At 41.8% G+C, this 14,752-nt stretch overlaps 1 protein-coding gene across 2 annotated transcripts in view; it reads left to right on the top strand.

Annotated features, from left to right (window-relative positions):
* The window catches only part of MTR (5-methyltetrahydrofolate-homocysteine methyltransferase), a 1,755,520-nt gene that overhangs the window by 1,675,002 nt on the left and 65,766 nt on the right, over window positions 1-14,752 (top strand). For both annotated transcript variants that reach the window (XM_044059073.1, XM_044059064.1), the window contains exon 32: window positions 384-496. In XM_044059073.1, the coding sequence (XP_043915008.1) occupies window positions 384-496 (113 nt within the window). The remainder of the gene's footprint in view (window positions 1-383; window positions 497-14,752) is intronic.

Below are 14,752 nucleotides of genomic sequence, written 5' to 3'. Positions count from 1 at the left end.
TGTCACACTGTGCATGAAGAATGGTGGGCTCATGTAGGCAAATGTGGGATTTTGCAGAAGAAAGTACAGAATTGTGCTGGTGAAAACCTACCCAGTGAAGAATCCAGGCCTACCTTGAATGGTCCTTTCACAGATCAACTGATAAAGTAAGGATGTGTCTGCTATGTATGATAGATACCTCACATATTGTGTCTTTACAGTAATCACCATTATAACTAATTATTCTGTTGTAAAAATTTAAAGATGGGCTTAGACTGATTTAATGTAAAATTTCCATTATTAAGGTTATATATCAAGCAATGTGGGGAGGAATGTATTTTGTAGTGGAAAACAGTGTTTTGGCAATCACGTCTCACAAAACATTTCTGTGTATTTTTTTACAGGAATTAGACTTACAGAATCCCTGGCCATGACTCCTGCTGCTGCCGTTTCTGGTCTTTATTTCTCTAACCCCAAATCATTTTATTTTGCTGTTGGTAAAATTTGTAAGGACCAGGTAAGTGGTAAATATTAGCAGGTCAAATTGCATTAAAGGTAGAATGTGAAAATCCAGGGGGAAACAAACAGAGGCGTTACTTTGGATATTTTTGACTTTTGTTAAAGGCACCATAAATAGTTATTATTTATGTATTTATTTGTAGTTGAATTTGTTCTTCATCACAGATTCATCGATTCCTTGAATTTAGAAGGCCCAGTCCACCCTTGGATGGATATTATCTTGCTAGTGTTCACCCTCATAGGGCAGTTTCTGTTTCTAGAATGGCAAAATAATCTGACCTGGGTTGAATTTAATGATGCCCATTCAATCAAAGGTGTGCCATAAAAGAAATGGGGTTATTGCTTTGTTTAAATGTAATGGAAGATTATTCCAGAAATGGGGAACTGTTGACTAATAAATTGTCTCTTCTGCTCGACTTATTTATTTAGAGATGATGAAGTCGTTTGACAAAAGCATATACCCATTTTTTATTTGGTGACTCTTTAAAATCTCAGTCATTTTTGTGCAGCAGATTTTTTGTTTCTGTTATGTATTTGTTAATGGAAATTTAAGTGCTTGGTTGAAATGCTTAGGAGCCATTTGTTATATGGAAGTGTAGGGAGATCAAGGAAGGCTGGTCCCGTAACAGCATAGAATGCCAGACATAGAACACCATACCCGAGTCTACAAAATATAAGACTTCAGGGATATAGCTTCAAGCCTGTCTTGATATTTGAAGGTCTTTAGTCCAGTGATCTTTGACCTTTTCAGTTAAGCAGCTCTGGTATTTTCATAGTTATATAATGTATTTGGATATATAAACAGTAAAAGTAGAATTTGTGTTTTGTAATTGGTCTGATCCGAACAGAGTATTGAGGAATAATGATTTATTTTACCTGGATAAGATACCTTTATTTATTATTTAGACTAGATACAAGGATTTCCTGACTACTGTTGCTGTTTGGTGATCAAAGCATAGGGAGATGAACAAGGGTGCTGAGATCCCTGACAACTGTTTGTATTAAAAGCATGTGCTGAGATTTGTTTATCAGCTGTGACAATGCTGCACTTCTTTGCAATTAATTTAAGCCGATTTCTACTATACATTTATTTGTATGGTTTATCCCTTGCTGTACAGTTTCGAATTTATGTCAAAATGCAGCTTGCAGGTATCAACAAATGTAGTTATGTCTGGATTAGTGATATGGAGATTCAATAAGTAGATGGCAAAGAGAAGGTGTCCTCACTACTGAGCTCTGGGATATGCCATTAGGCATCTTTCTCCTTTCTGAGTTGACACCTGCAACTTTAACCATGGGATTTCTATTTGCCAGCAAGTTTGCAGTACATCTTTCAACACAACACTCTACATTTAGACATCTAAACACATTTATAGTTCGAGTCTGGGGAAATAGTTTTAAATACTTTGGCCAGATTAATGTATGTTGTAGGAACTGCATGGCTGCTATCTGCAGCTTCAGTCACTTTCTCAAAGAAGTTTACTGAATTAAATAGATATTATCTCCCTTTGACAAAAGTATATTGTTGCAGATCTAGAGCAATATTTGTTATGAACACTGGTAAAATACGTTCCATGGCTTTCCATATTAGGCTTGTTGGTCTGATGGGTGTGTAATTCCTGAGATGGTGGGGCCTGCTTTATGGAGAAGCATAGTGATAGCCATTTTTCATACCTTAGGAACATACCCTCTGGCAGTGCTTAAGTTGTGCAGCTTTAGCAGGGATTCACAGAGTGCTTGTTTGGTGCTCTTAGTTAAGTAACCAGGTGTATTGTCAGAATCCATAGATGCAGTACTTTTAGCTTTGGAGAGTACAGTTGGGGCGTTATACAATAAACTTGAAAGGGAGGAAGTTGCTTATATTTCAGGAAGTTCATTGACTATTTCTGGTGTGAAGTCATCAGTAAATTTAACTGTGAGTATATTAGTATTACATTTAAAGTTAGAATGGGTAATACCATTATGAATCAGTTTAGAGCATTAATATGTGTTATTTCTTGTCTGCTGTAGTTGAAGAAGGATTTGGTTATCCTTGACTTAAATTGCTAATTTTTAATCCATGTTCTGCTGTGATATTCCTTATGGTAACTTTCAGATTTTTGATCTTTTGACAGCCTTTAATATGGGTCGATTTCAACTTATTTCTGTTATTATAGAACTTATTAATATGGGGATTCTACTAAAGAGGTTTATGTTTACGTTTCCCAGTATTTTTGCTTCTGACTGGGATGACCACTTAGTTTGTACTATTTATTGGATAGGATTAAAATATGAAGGAATGATTGATGGCTGAGGCTACATGAAGCTTGGAAATCTTACAGTTGAATTTTGAGAGCTCATTATATTGTTTTAATAGGTTTGTTTTCTTAACCCTTGAATTCAGAGGTGTTCACTGTGGTGGGTTTAGATGTCCTTTAGAAGACAATTATTGATTTGTGATAAGATATGAACAGTGATGAGGATACGATAAGGGTAATGCTAGTAAGAGTAATATTAATGAGGACAAAGTCAAGAAATGTTGGCACCAGTGGGCTGGTTAACTGTTTTAACAAGAGATCAGCACTTAGTCCTGGAGTCTTTTGGGTTGCCCACCCTTTGTAGTGTAGGTGCTTCAGTTAATTGTTAGATAGTTGACATCACCTATCAAAAAATGATTGCATAAACATTTTTTTATGTGTGTAGGTTAGTAAGCAAATACAAATCTTTCATAGTCCTCTGGGGACATAGAAGGTGACCTATAGTAGGCTAGAAAAAGTTAAGAAATGCCATGTTGTTCCATAGATTCATAGACTCATAGATTAGTACTAGGCTAACTGCCCTTGCAAGCCATTTTAAGCCTAGCCAATTATCCCTTTTGAGACTCAAACCCTGCACCTTGTGTTTGTAAGGCAAACACCTAAACCATTAGGCCACCCTTCCACTAACAGAAAGCCTAAAGACACTGGAACACAGACATTTACGTAATACCTTTTCTTGGAATAACATAGGTATTGCATTTACTGAAGCTTTCAATATAGCAGGAGCCCTTTGTCGGGAGTTAAGTTGTTGATGTTAGATACAGTACTTAGATATCCACTCATGCCGAGAAAAGGAGTTCACCAATATGGCAGTCCCAGCAAGGGCAGCCATTCGTAAAGGTATTCTGATAGTTTTGCTAGATTAGTAACTACCCATCATTACCTCATAAATTAAAAAAAAATACAACCACACTGCAGATTGTTTCCAGTAAAATATGGCATTTCAGCACAAAAATCACTGCACAGCCCACTCTAAAGCCAGATGGCTACCTATGAAGCAAATATCTGATCTCCTGTTGGCCTCCCTCCCCACTGCAGAAGTGGCCCACTGAACCAGGGGTCCAGAGATTCCTTCTCTGGTAACTCCTACCAGCGCTCCTGAATGTAGGCCTGATTGCCTAACTCTGGAGGCAGTTGGGGGATGATTATCGCTGCACCAGTCTGCCTGGCTAGAAATAACAATGGACAAATGGGTGCAGGGGATCATTTCCAGATGCAACATCATTCTCCTTTCAATGACACCAAGAAGACAAAAGAGTATCCCAGACGTTTCACTAAGTCACAGGGAAGCAGCAGTCTTAGAAATTCCAAAATTGCTCGAACAAAGAGTCATCCAGATAGCCCCACCAGACCAGAGAGGATCCAGAATTTACTCAAGATTCCTTTTAGTGCCCGAAAAAACAGGGGACTGGAGACCCATTTTGGATCTCAGACAGTTGAACAAATCAGTCCAACAAATGAAATTCTAGATGGTCTTAGTACAGTCAGTACTTCCATTCCTGGAAAAAGATGACTGGATGTGCCCTCTAGATCTTCAGGGTGCGTATTACCACATAAAATGAACAAGCTCTCCAGAAGATTCTTGCGCTTTTGGCTGGGAGCCAGTCACAAAAAATCCTATATGAAACCATCAGAGCAGCTGGAATTCATTGGAGCAATGCTCGACACAGTCACCGGTATTGCATCACTTCCCTTAAAAAGGCTCCAGAGGATCAGATCACAAGTAAACTAGATCAATCAGAACAATAAAGTACCTGCAAGACTTATTCTGCAAGGTCCGGGGTCAATGGCAGCTTCTATTACTCTGGTCCTTTTAGGCAGATATCACATGTGAATTCTTCAATGGCTTCTGGCTTCCCAACGGTCATTATCAAACCAACCTATGTCTCATCTGATTTTGATCACCAGTTGTTGCAAAGAAGACCTAAGTTGGTGGCTCCATTCCAGCGAAATCTTGTTGGGCTGTCCATTTGTCCTCCCTCATCCCCAAGCCATTGTGACCACAGATGCATCCCAGATAGGGTGGGGGCGGGGGCATTCTCTGGGAAGGACTGGAGACCAACTTGCATATCAATGTTCTAGAGATGAGGGTGGCGCTCTTAGCATTGCAGGCATTTCAAGATGCCCACCCCTTTGGAACTATTGCAATTCAAACAGACAACATGTCAGTAGTCTGGTATATCAAAAAACAAGGGGGAACCAGGTCGTATCCTCTTTGTCGAGAAACTCTCAGACTATGGCAATGGACGATTTCTTCCATCCACTTTCTAATTCAATGCACATTCCAGGGAGCTCCAACGTGATTGCGGACAAATTGAGCAGAGCCATTCTCATGAGTGGTCTCTCAATCCAGTAGTGGCAGAAAAGATGTTCCATCAGTGGGACCAACTTTGCTGCAGTTTGTTTGTGTCTCCTCTGAACAACAAGTGCAGCGTTTACTTTGCCTTAACCCCCTCCCCTCCTTGAGAGTCATTAAGAGACATTGTCCTTCACGATTGGCCCTCCACGGTCTTCTGTACGCCTTTACCCTGACTCTTCTAATATGTCAGTTTCTAAAGAAAGCCAAAAGCTCAAAGAACAGAATAATCCTCATTGCTCCTTTCTGGCCTCGACAAGTCTAGTTTCCCTTCCTTTGGTCTCACTTACTTTGGAAACCTTGGTTACTGGACCCAGCTCCAGACCTGTTGTCTCACCCAGAGGGAATGGTTCATCCAAATCTCCAACATCTCAAGCTCACTGTATGGCTTCTCCAGTTTCCATATTTGCCAGGCATTCCTCCCTCACTTCCCCAGTCTGACGCATCATTCTAGCCCACCACAATCCTTCAACTAAAAAGTTGCACCGTAACAAATGGATAAAAGTCATTAAAGGGTCACTTGACTGTAGTTTTGGCCCATATACAGCACCTGTAGATAAAGTTTTAGATTTTCTAGCCTTACTCTATCAGTCTGGCTCATCAGCTTCTACTATTTGGGTGTATCTTGCTGCTATATCCAACTTCCATGTTGGTTTTGATGGTCCATCACTTATGTCTCATAAACTTTGTAAAGCCTTTTTAAAAGCAACCGTAATGCTAAGACCTCCATTTAAGGAACCCACTAGTCCATGGGATTTGCATTTGATTCTACAGTCTCTCATCTCCTTCCCCTTTGAACCTTCTGCAACTTTTGACTTAAAGTTCTTGTCCTGGAAAACTTTATTTTTGATAGCTGTCACTTCAGCTAGGAGAATATCAGATATTCAAGCCTTGTCCTGCAACCCCCCTATGTAATATTCCATAAGGACAGGGTCTCCCCTCATGACAAATCCTTTTTTGACAAAGGTTATTTCAGCCCTGATGCAGCCTCATAAAAATCTTGGTTGCTATTTTGTAAGAGGTCATGTTACGGTGAGCAACATAGAAGTAAAAAAAAGTGGATAGTAGCATGTAGTGATATATAAGGAAAGTACCAACAGGCAGGATTACTGGTAATGTACTCTAGCATTGCAGTTATTGCTGAAGGGTGCATGTCTACTACAGACACTATGTATAGTGGTGTACTGTACTGACCATGACAGGGGTCTGATAACACTGTTGGGGGAACTCATACTGATGTGGCACAGGGAACAGGCAGGACTGGTAGTTGTAAATCTAGCCAGAGAACAGGCAACAGGCAGGCTCAGTCACAGCCCTGTTAGTTGGGTGCCTACACAGTTTTCCATAGCATACACACACACACACACACACACACACACACAGCAGGACAGGGGGTTTCCATTACACCAAACACACCTTGCTTTTGTCAGAGGTGTAGGGGACATCACATGAGGCTCACATGTCCACACCTGCCACAGTATGTTACAGTGTTAGAGCAGTTACCTCACAGCAGGGCTACTAGGGGACCTTGAGGAGGCGGGTGTTGGCTGTTATTGACGGTCCTACATATCCACATATAAACCCCACAGGTGTTCCTGACCTATCCGGGCACCAAAAGACTGGCAGTGCCTGAAGAAGTTCACCATGCAGGAAACTGAGGTGCTGTTGCAGGCTGTACACATAAGTGGTACGTGTATCCTGTAAAGGGATAAAAAGACAACACTTTCCTGGTCTGGATCTAGCAGGGACTGGTGTGAGACATCATTGTGGTGGGTTATAAGAGTAGGACATAAGTGTAGGTGTGCTGCATGGTCACTGACACAATGCTCCGTGCCATGATCAACACTCATAGCTGGGGATAGGTTGACCACAAGTGGTGTATTCCACCATAGCAAGTCCTTACAGATGCTGAGAAGTTCCTGCCATCCCCCAGTGGAGACGGTGAGAGGACCCACATACCTGGTGGTTATTTATATATGTGGGAGCTAGGCTGGTTGTGACTGCCATAGTGTCAGTCGTGGATGCCTTAAGTGGTAGTGCAACATGCCATTCCTGCCTGCTTTTCTCACACATCCAGTCTACATTTATGCTAACTAGGGACATCAGGGCTGCAACTTTAAACACTTGCATCAGCAGGTATGATTGCCTGATTGTCTGTGGGGTATGCAGTGGCTGAGTGCTTGCACATTGTATTTGTATAGGACATTGTCTAGCATTTTTGGGTGATTTACTAGGACATAGTATTTCTGTCACCCAGGGTCATCAGGACTACAACTGAGATTATCTGCATCATAAGGTATGTATATGCTCACAGGACAAGTGTATTCTTGGGATGCAGCAGTCTGTCTGTTGCTCAGTCATAAGTCACATGTACCAGTTTTTACATTGGTAAGTTATATGTATACATTCATGGATTTTACTGGAAAAGGATCCAGCACAAATCAGCATATCCATGATGTCAGTGAGAATGTAGATTCTGATGAAGGCATTGTGTACCTGACACTGTCCTTGGACACTCTGTTCCTGTTACAGTACTAAGAGTGGAGGGCACACTACACTCTTCCCACAGCTGGGGGGGGGGGTCCAGCATTAATCTCTTGACATCAACTGATTTGAGTGTGGAATGTCCTGTCCTTGGCAGCCCAACATGTTTTCCATAGTCAGCATCAAAGCAGGCAGCAACGGAGGGACACAAAAGCTCCAAGGTGTGCACAAACACATCATTGGTGAGAGGTGTGTAGATGGCTCTTGGCACCATGAGAAAAGAACACTCCATGACATGAATGATACCCTTGGCATCAGTCAGCAAATGTGCAGAGATGTGATCCAAGCCCAGACAGTGGCTTAGTCATACCACATCAGAACACTGAGTGTGCATCATGGCCTACATAAAGACCTTCAACAGTTGCAGGGACTGCAGACAGTATCAGCAATTAGTCCATCCCTATAGCTGCTGCGTATGGCTTGCAATGGTCATGGCAAGGGACTGTTGCACACTGCAAGTGTACACAGCTGCTCTAACACAGATGGCACACATTGCTCTCAAGAAGGCCACACTGCATGGCTGCCTCCACCTCTGCTCTGGATGCTTACATGGTTGTGTCTAGTGCTAATCCTAAACCACTGTGATCTCCACCCCAGCCATGGATGCTCACCTGGGTGTAGCTGAAGCTTATCTGGCTCTACTGTGGGCATTCACCACAGAGCATTAAATTTGGGGTCCCATAGTCCAACACCAGCCCCCTCCCCTTCCATGGAGTCATACCACAAATAACATGTACCAGTGCTTAACCATAGAGTACTGAATGCCATCTGCCAGAACCATGCAACAAGGCCCATGGTGATCCCACACATGTAGCTGAAGTGCTGTGCCATCTGTCTCCAGACCTGACACTTTAGGGCCACATGATACACCTAGCCAGCATTCATCACCTGGAAGCTGCACCCCCTCTATCTGAGGATGTGATCCCTGACACCTCACAGTCCATTAGCCCTTCCACCTATGGTAACATTGCTGCCCAGTTCCACTGTACCTCCCGCTTGTGCGAATGATAATGACTGTGCCCAGCCCAGCCCTCTGGCTAATAGGGAAATGGTGATGATTCACAGTGTAGCCAATGAGTGCATTTGTAATGCATAGCTTGAGTGTGCTGATGCATGCATTGGTTTTGTTTTGTATTTGTCTTGTCAAGGCCAGTACTTGTGGAACAGACACTGCATCTTTGCCAGTGCAATGACGTATTGCTCCCACTTTTGCAGGGGCGGCTCCGTGGTATCGGACTGCCGGACTGCAGCCCTCCCACCTAGAAAAAGAAAAAGAAAAATCTTTAAAACTAAAAAACAAACAGAAAAAAAAAAAAAAACACGAGTCTAGACTGCCTTTATCAGCAGTCCGGATAGAGATAGACCAGTACCCAGCAATCATTGCTGCAAATGCACCCAGGAATCGGTGCGGGGACGACCGCACAGAAGAGGAGGTCCAGACTGCTTCGGCTGCAGGCAGATCCAATCAGGACTGATAGAGGTGAGTTGCTCTCGTGGGACTTTCATTGCGCGGGCTCATTCAGGAGGTAGGTGTAGCAGGTTTTGGTCACTGGCTGGATTGCTCCGTGTCGCTGGATTGCTCAGGTGGTTTTGCTGCTTGGATTACTTCAGGTCGCTGGCTGGATTTAGGTGTTTGGTCGCTGGGTGAGACATACATCAGGTAGGTAGGTGTGTTTTGTGTGTGTGTGTGTGTGTGTGTGTGTGTGTGTGTGTGTGTGTGTGTGTGTGTGTGTGTGTGTGTGTGTGTGTGTGTGAAATGCCCCAGTTACTATATACTGGTGGCTAGAGAGAGCAAATGGTGGTGGATAGAGATACTCAGGCTTGAGCCCTGTACCTTGGATGCAGGTGACAAGGACCTGAATTCCCTATCCACCACCATTTCTAAAAAAAAACTTGCAGATTTTTGCCTTATATTTGTTCTGTTCCTCATAAAATCTGTGGTTTCTGTATCTACATTTTTCCTTGCAAAGTCTGTAGTGTAGTGGTGCACTGGTAGCATTGTTGCCTAACAGCTACAGGTTCTCTGGTTTGATTCTTGGCTGGGGTGCCTTCTGTGTGGTGTCTGCATGTTCTCATCTTTCAAAGATGTGATTGGCATTTCTCTCTGCTCTGCTGAAAATTGTCTTTTGTTCCAAGTCAGACTAGTTTACTCGTTAAATGTTTAAAAAATAACAGGCATTTGAATTTCAGACTTCATATTCTTCAGAAAGTACATGGTAACACAAAATTGTTCTAGCAGTTGTCTAAGTTTATAACATGGATATTTGAAATTTGTCCCTATTTTTGGGACTGTATTCCCCCATTATTGGCTTTGTCCAGGTATTTGTGCTTGAGAGTTATCTGTGGTGAGAACTGTATTCATGGAATGTTTGGGGGCTGTATCCCCCCATTACTGGCTTTGTCCACATGTTTTTTGCTAAGAGGTTGAGAGCTATAGTGAGAACTGAATTCACTGAATATGTTTGGGGGCTGTATTCCCCCCATTATTGGCCTTGTTCAGGTGTTTTGTGCCAAGAGGTTGACAGCTATGCTGAGAACTGAATTCACTAAATGGTAGCCATTTAAGTTTGTCTTCCTCTCTTTTACAAAACAGCTGATTTGGCATAGTGGTATGTTTCTCTAACTGTTTTGCACAGGGTCCCCTGGGTTAAAGACATGGCAGTGAAATGTATGGTGGTAACACAGCATTTTATTCTAGCAATTTTCCAACATTATACAAGCAATGTTTAAAATGTGTCCCTGGTTGTCCCCCCCCCAATAAATTTCGGCTTTTTCCAGATTTCTTGTGCTGCAAAGTTCAGAGATACAACTGCGTGTCGAGTAGATTTTACAAGGAGCTGAGAGCTGCAGGGGAACAAAACTTTAGTGTTGCTTATTCTGAGTCTGCTTGCATTAATAGCACAACAGGTAGTGTACTTGCTTTTGATGCAGAAGGCTGTGGGTTCTTCTCCCACAGTAGATATATGCATTGCTGATACTGTACTGTGTTGTAAAGTGGGTGGATGCTGCAGTGATTTTTGGCAAAGATACCTAGAGTAGTAACTATGAACCTGAACCTGTTATCAGTTTGCCGTACAGTCCCTATTGCTATATTACTAGCTTATCATTTTTTTTAATGCATGCAACATAGGCAATTTATTCCTCAAGGGCAACAGGCACTTTATTTGTAGATGAATAAACAGTGACATATAAAGTTGTTTGCTAGCAGCAACCTCTTCATTGTTACAGATTTCTTTAATGTGGAATTATTTAGATGACTTTTACTACATCAGAAATTGTGCATATTTACTGATACTGGTGGACTGTAGAAGGTTGAGTAGACTTTTATGATGGAAATGTTCTGAATTGGGTAGTTTTGTCATTGGTGCATGCATTTTGTTTCATTGTTTACTGGAAAAATGTTCAAAACAATAAATTTAAAATGCCGTTTAACTGTACTGTATTGTACAAGGAATATCATTTAGTGGAATCAGGAAGGTGTATCAAAGACCACATGTATGTTTCATGTGCAAGGGGCCTATGATTTGAAAACAGCCTAAAGTTAATCTTTATCTGCCACTGACAAAATGTATTTTCTTTGAATGTGGGTTTCAATGCTGTTTCATTGAATGTGCATTTCAAGGGCAGAGAAGTTTTTAATGCAAAGCCTGTTTTCATTGTGAGACTGTGTTGCTTTGTTTAGCAGATGTCTTAGTGTTTGTTCTGTAAAATGCAAAATAAAGCTTTCAAATGAAATCCAGATCATCATAGAAGTAAAGCAGTGTGCACATTAGTGTTTATGGTAAATGGAGTGAAATAGCCAAGTAATGGATCATTGGAATGGCTGCAGGGGGGAGGGCTCTATTCGACCATGATTTTGTGAGGGGGAAGGGCGGCAATCTCAAAGACAGCCCCAGCTGAACTATACCTCCCAACTGTCCAGATTTTCACAGAATGAATAGATTTTTGCTTCTTATTTTTGGTTTGTTCCTCATAATATTTGTGGTTTTCTGGAAAATCATTTAGGAATTAAGTCACTAAATAATGACACTGAGTTTCAGACTTCATAACCTTCAGAAAAATGCATGCTGAAGTAAGACCTGTTCTATCAACTGTCTGTTTATACAAGAGCAATTTTTAGTACTGTTTATGTTCCCCCAATATATTTGGCCTTGTCCAGATTTATTGCATTAGCAGGTTGAGAGGTACATGCAAATAAATTGCTTTATAGAATTAGGCATAGCCAAAACTCTCAACTGTCCCCGAATTTGGCTCAAAATGTTGCTCTTCCTCTAATACAGGGGTGGCCCGTGCTATTGGACTGCTGGACTGCAGCCCCCTCAAAACAAAAAGAAATAAAAATAGAAAAAAAAATTGTTTAAATTTTCGCGGACTTCGCACATGCGCAGTAGTCCCGACTACTGCGCTTCTATGCGCATGCTCCAGGCAGTCCCCATAGGGAAACACAAGGAGACGTCTGTGCACTTTTAAAGTGCACAGACTCGCTGGGATAATGTGTCGGGTCCGGAGTTTTGATTTCAGGGATCTCGCGGGTCTTGGAGTATTGCACGGGCAGGATGTACGTTAGCTGGATATTATGGAAAATGGACAGGTAAGTGTATGGTGCTTTTTACCTTTACAATGTATGGTACTTGCTGCTTTTATACTTGATTGTGTGTGTGTGGCACTTTTTACTTTTACAAGGTGTGTGTGTGTGTGTGTGTGAAAATGCCCCAGGTGCTCATGGTGGTGTGGTAGGGAATACCTCAGGCTTGAACCCTGTACCCTGTATGCAGGTGTTAAAGACTTGAGTTCCCTACCCACCACCATTTGTAAAAAAATTGCAGATTTTTGCCTCATATTTGATCTGATCTGTTCCTCATAATATCTGTGGTTTGTAAATGTTGCAATGCTTGATATTTGATGGTGTAGTAGTAGCATTGTTGCCTCACAGCTGCAGGTTCTCAGGTTTGATTCTTGGCTGGGGTTCCTTCTTTGTGGGGTCTGTTATCTTCTCCCTGTGTTTGTGTGGATTTGCTTTTATTTGATGGTGCACTGGTAGATTTGTTGCCTCACAGCTGCAGGTTCTCAGGTTTGATTCTTGGCTGGGGTTCCTTCTTTGTGGGGTCTGTTATCTTCTCCCTGTGTTTGTGTGGGTTTGCTTTTATTTGATGTTGCACTGGTAGCATTGTTGCCTCACAGCTGCAGGTTCTCAGGATTGATTCTTGGCTGGGGTTCCTTCTTTGTGGGGTCTGTTATATTCTCCCTGTGTTTGTATGGGTTTGTTTTATTTGATGGTGCACTGGTAGCATTGTTGCCTCACAGCTGCAGGTTCTCAGGTTTGATTCTTGGCTGGGGTTCCTTCTTTGTGGGGTCTGTATCTTCTCCCTGTGTTTGTGTGGGTTTGCTTTTGTGTCCTCCCATGTTACAAAGACATGTCTGCATTATTTCTTCCTGGGCCTCTGCTGAAAATTGTTTTTTTGTTCCAAGTCAGACTGTCCTGATTAAAAAATGTTAAATAAAATTGACAGGCTTTTGAATTTCAGACTTCAGGTTTCTGAATGTTTAATTCCTTGCATATTTGATCGTGCAGTGGTAGTATTGTTGCTTCACAGCTATAGGTTTTCTGGTTTGATTCTTGGTTGGGGTGGCTTCTGTGTGGAGTATGCATCTCCTCCCAGTGTTTGTGTGGATTTGCTCTGGTGCCCTGCCATTTTACAAAGACGTGTCTGCAGTATTAATCCCTGCGTCTCTGCTGAAAATTGTTTTTGTTCTGTCAGCAGTAAAATTGACAGGCATTTGAATTTCAGACTTCAGGTTTCTGAATGTTTAATTTCTTGCATATTTGATGGTGCAGTGGTAGTATTGTTGCTTCACAGCTATAGGTTTTCTGGTTTGATTCTTGGTTGGGGTGGCTTCTGTGTGGAGTCTGCATCTCCTCCCAGTGTTTGTGTGGATTTGCTCTGGTGCCCTGCCATTTTACAAAGACGTGTCTGCAGTATTAATCCCTGCGTCTCTGCTGAAAATTGTTTTTGTTCTGTCAGCAGTAAAATTGACAGGCATTTGAATTTCAGACTTCAGGTTTCTGAATGTTTAATTCCTTGCATATTTGATGGTGCAGTGGTAGTATTGTTGACTCACAGCTATAGGTTTTCTGGTTTGATTCTTGGTTGGGGTGGCTTCTGTGTGGAGTCTGCATCTCCTCCCAGTGTTTGTGTGGATTTGCTCTGGTGCCCTGCCATTTTACAAAGACGTGTCTGCAGTATTAATCCCTGCCTCTGCTGAAAATTGTTTTGTTCTGTCAGCAGTAAAATTGACAGGCATTTGAATTTCAGACTTCAGGTTTCTGAATGTTTAATTCCTTGCATATTTGATGGTGCAGTGGTAGTATTGTTGCCTCACAGCTATAGCTTTTCTGGTTTGATTCTTGGTTGGGGTGGCTTCTGTGTGGAGTCTGCATCTCCTCCCAGTGTTTGTGTGGATTTGCTCTGGTGCCCTGCCATTTTACAAAGACGTGTCTGCAGTATTAATCCCTGGGTCTCTGCTGAAAATTGTTTTTGTTCTGTCAGCAGTAAAATTGACCGGCATTTGAATTTCAAACTTCATGTTCTTGAGAATACATAGTAGCACAACCTTTTTTTCTAGCAATTTTCTAAGTTTATAAGATGAATATTTTAAATTTGTCCCTATTTTTGGGACTGTATTCCCCCATTATTGGCTTCGTCCAGGTTTTTGTGCTAAGGTTGACAGCTATGGCAAGAACTGAATTCACTGAATATGTTTGAGGGCTGTATTCCCTCATTACTGGGTTTGTCCAGGTGTTTTGTACTAAGAGGTTGACAGCTATGGTGAGAACTGAATTCACTAAATGATAGCCATTTAAGTTTCAGTCTTCCTCTCTTTTACAAAGCAGCTGATGTGGCGTAGTGGTATGTTTTTGCTCAGGGACCTTGGCAGTAAAATGTATGGTGGCAACACAACATTTTATTCTAGCAACTTTCCAAGATTATACAAGCAATGTTTAATGTGTCCCTGGTTTTTGGGCTTTTGACCCCCAATACATTTTGGCTTTTTCCAG

Source organism: Protopterus annectens, chromosome 1.part2 (genome assembly GCF_019279795.1).
Source record: "Protopterus annectens isolate FY-2018-M chromosome 1.part2, PAN1.0, whole genome shotgun sequence".
NCBI classification, from domain to species: domain Eukaryota; kingdom Metazoa; phylum Chordata; order Ceratodontiformes; family Protopteridae; genus Protopterus; species Protopterus annectens.
The sequence above is the reverse complement of the archived record's forward strand: the minus strand, read 5'-3'. Positions and strand labels throughout refer to the sequence as shown.